This window comes from Xenopus laevis, chromosome 7S, assembly GCF_017654675.1.
Source record: "Xenopus laevis strain J_2021 chromosome 7S, Xenopus_laevis_v10.1, whole genome shotgun sequence".
Classification (NCBI taxonomy): Eukaryota; Metazoa; Chordata; class Amphibia; order Anura; family Pipidae; genus Xenopus; species Xenopus laevis.
In genome coordinates, this window is record NC_054384.1 from 19,695,001 (window position 1) to 19,705,292 (window position 10,292).

General features: G+C 38.2%; 1 protein-coding gene across 2 annotated transcripts in view; it reads left to right on the plus strand.

Moving 5' to 3' along the window:
- The window catches only part of LOC108697427 (T-cell leukemia homeobox protein 1), a 14,033-nt gene extending 4,044 nt beyond the window's left edge, over positions 1-9,989 (plus strand). For both annotated transcript variants that reach the window (XM_018227453.2, XM_041570956.1), the window contains exons 2-3: positions 1-50; positions 9,724-9,989. The exon at positions 1-50 is cut by the window's left edge. In XM_018227453.2, the coding sequence (XP_018082942.1) occupies positions 1-50; positions 9,724-9,946 (273 nt within the window). In that variant the 3' untranslated portion in view covers positions 9,947-9,989. The remainder of the gene's footprint in view (positions 51-9,723) is intronic.
- The last annotated feature ends 303 nt before the right edge of the window (positions 9,990-10,292 follow it).

Genomic DNA, 10,292 nt, shown 5'->3' on the forward strand with positions numbered 1-10,292 from the left:
ACAGATGCACAAGTTAAAACCTGGTTCCAGAACAGAAGAACTAAATGGAGGTAGGTCATTTGCTTGGCCACAGGTACCATCCTTATTCACAGTTCTTTATTAAAGGGGTGGTTCACCTTTGAAATAACTGTTAGTAGGATGTAGAGAGTGATATTCTGAGACAATTTGCAATTGGTTTTCATTTTTTATTATTTGTGGTCTGGGAGCCTTGTTGGTTATGACTGCTCTGATATGAAATATATATCTACAGACGTTCTATGTCAGCTCCTAAACAACTAATATTGTGTAGCAATTGCGTTCTTGCTGCAGACTTGCCCCAGACGCAGAGAATAATAGGCCAGATGAAAACAAGTTTCCAACATTTGTACCGTGGAAAGAGTTAATCTTTAGGGAACCATTTGAAGAGACCAATGCAAACGGCTAACTTACTTTTACCTTATTTAGGGTGAGAAAATTCTTCGGATTCAATCTGCTACCAGTTCTGCTTACTTTTATATTTTATTTTAAGCAGCACTGCAGTCATCCATTCGTTTGATAAGTACCATATACCCAGACCCACTTTTTTTTTTTATCACGTTATTTTAATGTGATTGATGAGAATTAATTGGGGTTACTTGTGTAACAGAGAAGCAGGGATTTTCAACAATTAAATCAAATTAACTGACCCAGGTAAATGAAAGAAACTGGTTAGGTGTATTAATACCTTTAGTATTCCATAGTGTTAAACTGCAATTTAGCAGGGAATACTTCCTTCTTTTTAGCCATAAAATAGCATCTTACTTTACATTTTGGCACCGAATTACTGATAGTGTGCTATTTTAATAAATTTTCTGGCTGTGATCGAATTATGGAATGTTTAACCAAATTCGCCTTTTATTCTTTATTTATACTGAGCAACGGGCTGGGGGACTGGGTGGAAACCTTACTAATGACGCACCCATTTATTGGGAGTAGAGAATTCCTTTTGGCAATGAACTTGTGTATAAACATTTTCTATATAGTATTAGCAATACTACTGCCAGTTTGAATCTACAACGTTTATTATGTGCTCATTTGGCTATAGAATTGCATCTAAATATAATGTAAATATGTGTCGACTTATTAAATTGCTTATTTCATTTTGGCATTATGGGTGCTAGCACACAGTGCAAAATATTTATGTGTATTTAATGCCAAATTACAGTTATCATCATTGTATCGTATTGTAATTGTTTTAATAATGTTTAGTTTGCTTACTCTCTAATTAAAATATTAATTATATATATATATATATATACACAAACACACACACATATATATATATATATATAAACATATATACACACACACACACACACACACACACACACACACACACACACACACACACACACACACACACACACACACACACACACACACACACACACACACACACACACACACAGTTATATAGGTGCAGTCCACAAATCTGGGTGCCAAATATTTAAAGCAAAAGGTAAAGACTGGCACACTCAGAGTTAGTATATTATTTATATTATGCATGATATATATATATATATATATATATATATATATATATATATATATATATATATAAAATATACTAGAGTCTATTGAAGTATAGTACGGAACAGGTCTTGTGCAAACAAAAATAAGTTTTTTTATTTCATTTATTGGTTATTAGTCCCAATAGAGGAGCACTCAAACAAAAATATATCGTCTGCCTGGGTGCTGGTAACAAATAATGTAATAGTCCAGTGAAGTACAGTACTGAACAGGTCTTGTGCAAACAAAAGTAAGTTTTTTTAAAATTTAATTTACAAACGAATAAATTAAATTAAAAAAAACTTATTTTTGTTTGCACAAGACCTGTTCAGTACTGTACTTCACTAGTCTCTAGTATTATATATATATATATATTTTTTTTTTCTTTTTTTCAGTACTACAGTGGCAAATTCCATTATCTGATTACAGAATAGACATATTTTTAAACAAGAGAGTTAGCATTCAAACATATACTTGAACATATATTAACCATACACTTATTTATTTAGTAAACCACACACACATAGGTATAGTGATATACACACACACACACACATATATATTATCCTTCAGATAAACACAGTTCTGCACACATACAAAGCTCCATGGGATGATTGGTGTGCAACGTGCAAGGGTTAAAGTGTTCATATTATCTCCCCCGACATGAGCACGCAGAACGCATGTGGTGGCTTGAAACGGACAATCTCATTACTTAAAGCTACAGTACAAGCACAATTTTGTATTAATACTACCCTCCAAAAAATTGTGCTCACATGTTTATGTCCAAAATTCTCTTTATGCTCTATATACGGCTAGTTAATTCTAACTTTTGAATGTGCCACAGTGCCAGGGAACTGGGTCCCCTGGGAAAAAAATGAAGAAATCAGCATTGCTTCTTTCTCTGTAAAACTGCAATAGAGGCAGTTGATGCCTCTCTAAAAAATATATAAAAAATGCATTGGGATTTATTTATTTTTAAGTGCGTGAGAGATAGATCCTTCACGTTATCACTCTTTGAAGTTTTTTGACCGACTTAGTGTTTTAGAAGTGTACAGTACCTACAGCTGGCTGCACCCTGTAACTATTGTAAAGTCATAGACATAAACGTGTTGTGAATTGCACACCACAATTAGGGGCAGATTTACTAAGGGTCGAATTTCGAGGGTTAAAAAACCCTCGACTTGGACCCGCGAAGTAAAATCCCTTCGAATTCGAAGTAAAATCCCTTCGAATTCGAAGGATTTACTGCAAATACTTCGATCGAATGATCAAATAAAAATCGTTTGATCGAGCGATAAAATCCTTCGAATCGAACGATTTTAAGCAATCGATCGAAGGATTTTTATTCGACCACAAAAAACTTTGTGGCGAAGTATGTAGTCGAAGTATTTTTTAAGGAGACCGACTATCGAACGTTCGAATAGTCGAACGATTTTTACTTTGAATGGTTCGAATAATTTGATTCGATCGAATTCGACCCATTCGATGGTCGAAATTCGAATTTTTTCATTCGAATCCTTCACTTGCGCTTAGTAAATCTGCCCCTTAGTGACAATACCATATTTATATATATACATATACATTTACAAATTCACATTGTTTGACAACATTGTTTAACCATTAATTGTGGTTTAACCCACTAGAAACCATGCACCTTGTATACATTAAAGGATAGTAAACAATGTATAGATGACAGATATTTTATTTATGTGTATATATATTATAATATATATATATATTATAATATATATATATATAATTAATAATATATATATATATATATATATATATAGATATATATATATAAGATGCTTTGGTGTCCGCACTCTGTCTTTGTCGCAGGCAAGGTGCACGATCAATTGGAATGATACAATCGATATATACATGAAAGACTTTGCACTGGAGCACAACACTGACACCCGATGGTGGAAAATGGGAATGACACTTTGCACTGACAATGAATGAACTTTATTTGTGGAAACAAACAACTGTAAAAGAACTGATGACGTCATGAGGGCGCCAAAATTCACAAGAGGGGGAGGGTATTTAAACTATTGTTCACTCAGAGCACATCATCCTTGATAAAGGTCCCAAGGTGGGACCGAAACGTTGGACAATGCTGTGTTACAAATGAAAACACTTTAATTCACCTTTACCAGTGTGCTGATCCCATATATATATTTCAATATGGACCAGCACTCCAAAAGTTTTTATCAAGATTTTCTTTATTCAAACATCACTCTTGTGTGGGCCTTTGTCAAGGACACAGCTATAGTCAGGTGATCCCACTGTTGTCTAATAAAAGGGCAGCAAAGTTTGGGAGTTTTACTTTGAAAGCAGCTAGTAAGTTGCAGGTAAAACTTAGTCCCTTTGTAAAATGTATAATTAAGCAATAGAATTCTTAATGAATCAGATGAAAATTAAGCGTAGGACTGGCCAGATATGGGATGACTTTGACGTAGTTGGCCAGCTTAAATATATTGCAATATATGGACAAACAATCCCTGTTTTGTTTAAAGGGTAAGACATTTTTCAGTAGCAGTATGCACAAAATGTCTCTGTCTTAAATATATTGATAATGGGTTGAGTGCAGAGGACTCTTGTATTTGTCTATATGTATTTTGTGGTCACAGCCTCATCGCACCCCCGCCTAATGGTTTTAAAAATTAGTGGTGAGCACAACTTTCCCTTGTTTGATATATATATATATATATATATATATATATATATATATATATATATATATATATATATATATATATAATCAAACAGAATGGTATGTAGACAAAAAGCAGGGATTGACGGCACTCCAACGAAATACATCAAGTCAATAATTCAAATGAAAGTGGAGATTTATCGGTGATCCAACATTTCGGCTCCGCATAGGAGCCTTCCTCAGGGAAAAGACCTGAAAGCCCTGACGAAGGCTCCTGTGCGGAGCCGAAACGTTGGATCACCAATAAATCTCCACTTTCATTTATATATATATATATATATCCAGTGAGGGTGAGTGCCGGTGTACCATATGACTATATATATATATATATATAGTGTATATGATAGATATAGAATAGATGATGAATGTTGTATGTCCCTGCCAGTGGAAGTCACAATATGCAGTTGCAGAGGACACACATGCAGTATGAGGCCACAGTGAAGAACATTATTGGATTTGTCCCTAACAAAACCCCAATTACTTTGACTCGCTTGGAATATGTGTGTTTTCATTTGGAGACAGTAATTAGAAAAAGAGCCATTCATTCCCACAGCTTAATGACTGATCATTAGCAGAATCATCGAGATAATTAACCCCTATCCTTGTCTCCTGTGCATGAGATCTCTGCTTCCTAACTCTGCCTTTTGCGCCTTGGCAAATATGTAAAAAAAAGGCATCTGCATCAATTGTAAATAATAAATGCATGTAATTATTGGATAGATGGCCCGAGTAGATTGCTGTGTGCGGAACACCCCTATCAAATATTCATAAACTAGATTTCTATCTGGGGAAGCATTTGAGTATATTATTTATTACGCTGCACATTCATCAGGAAATTGCTGCTCCAGATTGACTTCAGTTACAAATCGTCGGTAATCAGTCGCATATTATTGTCGCACGTTGATTTTGTCATTTTTAAATCAGTGGAATGATCTTGCCCCTTTTTGGCTCAGAAGAAAAATGATTGTAACCAAGTCACCGCCTTTTTGGTTTTGCTTTTTTTACAGAGTTAATTATATTTGGCATTACCAGAATGTAACCTATATTTATAGTCTCATTAGTACCAAAGGTTGATTAAAAAAAAAATTAAAAAGAGGCCCATTCATTCTAAGCTGCTTTCCAATACACATTGAAAGCAGCATGTTTCTGCCTCTTTCTGCACTGCCGGTTCTGGCTCTTGAAACAATGTAGCAGGTCACGCGCACATGGTTTTCACAGGTCTTTTAACTAGCTGCCTTCTGCTACATTGTTTCAGAAGTCAGAACCAGTAGGGCATATAATAATACAACAGGACAGATGCTTCTTGGAATAGCAGTTACATTTAAAGCTAACTTTTAAACCATGGAAAATGTATATTGAATGTAAATTGGGAAAATGCTTAAAAAAATTTAGAATTTGTTCATTGGGCAATTGTATATTTTTGCATTTGCATCCCAATACTGGTAACACTGCAATGTTAGATACATCGTTTATTTATATATATATATATATATATATATATATATATATATATATAATATATATATATATACACACCATTAGTTTCCAAACCAGCACTCCCTTTGGTGAAAAAGTGTAATTTTTATTATTGCATAGTATCTGTGCAATAAACAGATACTATGCAATAATAAAAATTACACCTTTTCACCAAAGGGAGTGCTGGTTTGGAAACTATTGGTGTATGCAACAATTACCTATTTTTTATAATGAAAATAGAGACAAATGGTTTTCATTTTTTATTATTTATGGTTTTTGAGTTATTTAGCTTTTTTATTTAGCAGCTCTCGAGTTTGCAGTTTCAGCAATGTGGTTGCTAGGGTTCAAATTACCCTAGCAACCATGCAGTACTTTTGAATAAGAGACTGCAATATGAATATGAGAGGGCCTGAATAGAAAGATGAGTGATAAAAATTAGCAATAACAATAAACGTGTAGCCTTACAGAGCATTTGTTTCTTATAAGGGGTCAGCGACGCCCATTTGAAAGCTGCAAAGCGTCAGAAGAAAAAGGCAAATACTGTAATTATAAAACTATAAAAAATAAATAATGAAAACCAATTGAAAAGTTGCTTAGAATTGGCCATTTTATAGTACGTTAACTTAAAGGCGAACAACCCCTTTAGGGTTTTTATAGTATGTGTGTGCTCTCTAGGACTTTTGGGAGTTGTAGTTGTATTGGGCTTCCGAGTAACTGCTGTTGAGAGCTGGCTAAGCTAAAGAGTACAAGCATAAAGGAATCTCTGAAAAGAATTAGTATTACTATGGCCCACTTTTCAATTATGGTGCCTGTCCCTGTGCCCATGGGAGGTGATGTAAAGAAATGTGCTCCAGGTCTAGCGATCCATAACAGCCAATCAGGTGCGTCCTTTCCAGTGACAGAGCAGTAAATGCAACCCACTGATTGGTTACTATGGGTTACTAGAACTGGTGAAAAGTTTGTAGTGAAAGTGCACAGGAGAGCTGAGTTTTCTGGGAAAGACCCCGCAAATATCTAGAATTCTAAATTGTCATAGTGTTTGGTATTTTTAAATCCCTCCTTTGCAATAGCCTTACAACAGGACATAAGTCAGCAATCAGGCGCTGCTCTAAGGATAATGTAAATCTGTGTCATGATATGTCCTTTCCCAGGTCATTGCTGCCCGTACAACCTTCCTCGTGAGATATTTTATGCAATAAATGTTCTAAGGTCGAGATAATATGTACACAGCGGATATTCCCTGTTTCTTCACATTTGTGCACATCTACAGCGAGGAAACGCTAAACCTATAACCGCGGATTTAATCGTGGGAAGGAAGGGTCAGTGTTACTTGCGGGATCTATAGAGCAGGACTCGCTATTACCTACACATCTGACCATACAATGGCCAGCGATACAGTAGGCCCTGTCACTAGTTTAAAGTCTATAATGTCACCCACTTATTTTTCCATACCTCCCAACATTTCAGAAGTAAAAAGAGGGACAAAAAAAAATTTTTCCGCACGTAGCGCAGCAATTTTTTTGACCACACCCCTTTCTGTGGCCACACCCCCTAATTACCATGTTTGTTTTACAAAATTTGGCAGGTTATTAAAAGTTTGAAAATATTTCTCCTTATCTAAACTGTGTTTTTGTGTCTCAAAATTGTTACAAAGTATTGTATTTGCACCTGTTAGGTGTTCTGGGCTCTCTGCTAAAAGCCAATTAAGTGAGAAACTTTGTTTCTTTTTCTGGCTGTTCAGTGCAGAGAAAAGAGGGACTTTCCAGTACAAATGAGGGACAGCGGGTTGAGCAGTAAAAAGAGGGACTGTCCCTCCGAAAAAGGGACAGTTGGGAGGTATGATTTTTCCCTGCAGCAACAAGCCAGTGACACCATCCAAATTCCCCATCTTCTTTGCGCACCAGCGCCCACAGATGTTACCTCTACCCAGTGCAGGGCAATAGCGGCCAGGCACGTTCCGCCCCACCAACCACGCGCCCCTGCGTAAACGAGGACGCACATGCACAACAGTGCGTAAACAAGGACGCACATGCGTAACCGTGCGCAAGCGAGGACGCACATGCGTAAGCGAGGACGCACATGCGCAACCGTGCGTAAACGAGGACGCACATGTGTAAACGAGGACGCACATACGCAACCGTGCGCAACCGAGGACGCAAATGCGTAGCCGCGCGTAAACGAGGACGCACATGCGCAACCGTGCGTAAACGAGGACGCACATGCGCAACCGTGCGTAAACGAGGACGCACATGCGCAACCGTGCGCAAACGAGGACGCGCATGCGTAACTGTGCGCAAAGGAGGACTTCAGCTTTTTCAGTGGCGGACTAGGGTGTAGGATAGCTGTCATAGGAGGTAGAGGCAGGGCCTAACCCTTAGTTCCTGCTTTGCATCTACCTCTAATGACTGCTAGTCATGCCACCTCAGTAGGCTCATTCGTTTATCTCTCTCCATCCATCTAGTGCCGATTAATTCGCTGATATTCATTCCCTAAGATTTCAGTTCATATATCACCATATAACTTACCACCCAAAGCCATTATCCATCAAATGCATTAGTTGCCCTTGTGAATAGTGTGCTCCTGTGCTTCTCTATCCGTGCGCCTTTCCATCTTTGCACTTGTCCATTCTTCTGCATCATCTCCAGACTCCATCTCAGCCTCTCCATCCCTGCACTGCGCGGCCTGTCTGTCTGTTGCCTCATGTAACACAAACCCTCAAGTTTGATGCACCTAAAGCTCTTCTCTTCCTGCGGGCACTATTAAGGGCTATTCCACACGGGGAGATAGCGACGCGTTTGCGGTCGCGGCGACAAAGCGCCGCGACAGTCGCCGCGACCGGCGCAGGCGGCAGTTTTGTATGGGCGCCTATGTAAAAACGCCTGTGCTAACCACACGAGGCGATGCGCTTTTCAACAGTCGCCTGAAAAAGCCTGGCGAGGCATTTTCAGGCGACTGTTGAAAAGCGCATCGCCTCGTGTGGTTAGCACAGGCGTTTTTACATAGGCGCCCATACAAAACTGTCGCCTGCACCGGTCGCGGCGACTGTCGCGGCGCTTTGTCGCCGCGACCGCAAACGCGTCGCTATCTCCCCGTGTGGACTAGCCCTTAAGGAAAGCAAAAGTTGCTCCTATGAATAATCTGTAGTGATCTGTGTGTAGTCCATATATTCAGTTATGGGATCAAATTATGTAATTGTAGTTTGCAGAAATAAGAAAATAAACAATCAGAGATGAAATTTAATATTGCTAATTATTAATATATCATACACACCAATACCGTATTATTATTATTATTATTAATAACAATTATAATAATAGCAATAATAATTATATTATTCTGTACAGTGGCATAACTAGATGTTACTGGGCCCCACAGCAAAATAATTTGAGGGGCCCCCAAACTCAAAAGGTTGTCCTGTTAATACATTACTAATTAATTAGGTCCTCATGGGGCCCCTATACCTCCTAGGCCCCCCTGCAGCTGCAGGGTCTGCTTCCTCTGTAGTTATGCTCCTGATTCTGGATTATTCTTGCAGTTGCGTAATCGTGTTATTATCATTACTACTACTAGTATTAATATACACTCCTACACCATTTATTAAATATAAGAAACATTTTATACAATTTTATAAAAGTTCATACAAGGCTGCCTGCAAGCTGAGTGCTTTTATACAGGTCATGGAATGCCCAAGTCACTAATATACAGTTACTTTATGGGGTAAATCATCGTTTTATAATATGCTGTTATGTCATTGTTCAGGAATACATTCAGGGATACATTTTACACATTATTCAAGGATTTGGGGTATCAGAGAACTACTGTATGTTATATACAGATGCAGATTAAAATGTGAAATAGTTGGATAAAATCGAGTTTATGGGAGATGGGCCTTCCCATAATTCAGAGCTTCTGGATAATTGGTTTCCAGATAATGGAAGCAGCTGAATGATATGTGTGTATATCCATGGACATCCTAACATTCTCCTCTCTGTTTATCTGCCCAGGAGACAGACAGCAGAGGAACGGGAAGCAGAGAGGCAGCAGGCAAACAGGATCCTCCTGCAGCTCCAACAGGAGGCCTTTCAGAAAACTATAAACCAGCCCCTCCAGCAGGACCCCATCTGCCTCCACAACTCTTCCCTCTATGCCCTGCAGAACCTACAGCCTTGGTCAGACGATTCATCCAAAATAACAAGCGTCACTTCAGTGGCCTCTGTCTGTGAATAAGTAAAAGACAGCTCAGCTGCACCCCAGGACTTGGCAAGCTTGACTATTTCTACATTTTATGCAGAAATTAAATAAAAGCCACATGATCAGGCTCCTTAGGAAGAGAAACTCATCCCTGGTCGTATAATTCCCCTGTTTGGGGTCACAATCAAATCGCCCAGAGAGAGAGAAACAGGTCTGCCCGCAAGCACAGCACAGGAATGAAGGAACAGTCGGATCTCTCCCCTGGATTCCAATTCTGCAAGTTCAGTCTAAAGTCAGTTATATTTATAATGAGATAAAACTCAGAAGATAAGTGGGGTTCACAGCCATCCCACATGCACAGAAATCAGATATATTATTTTGA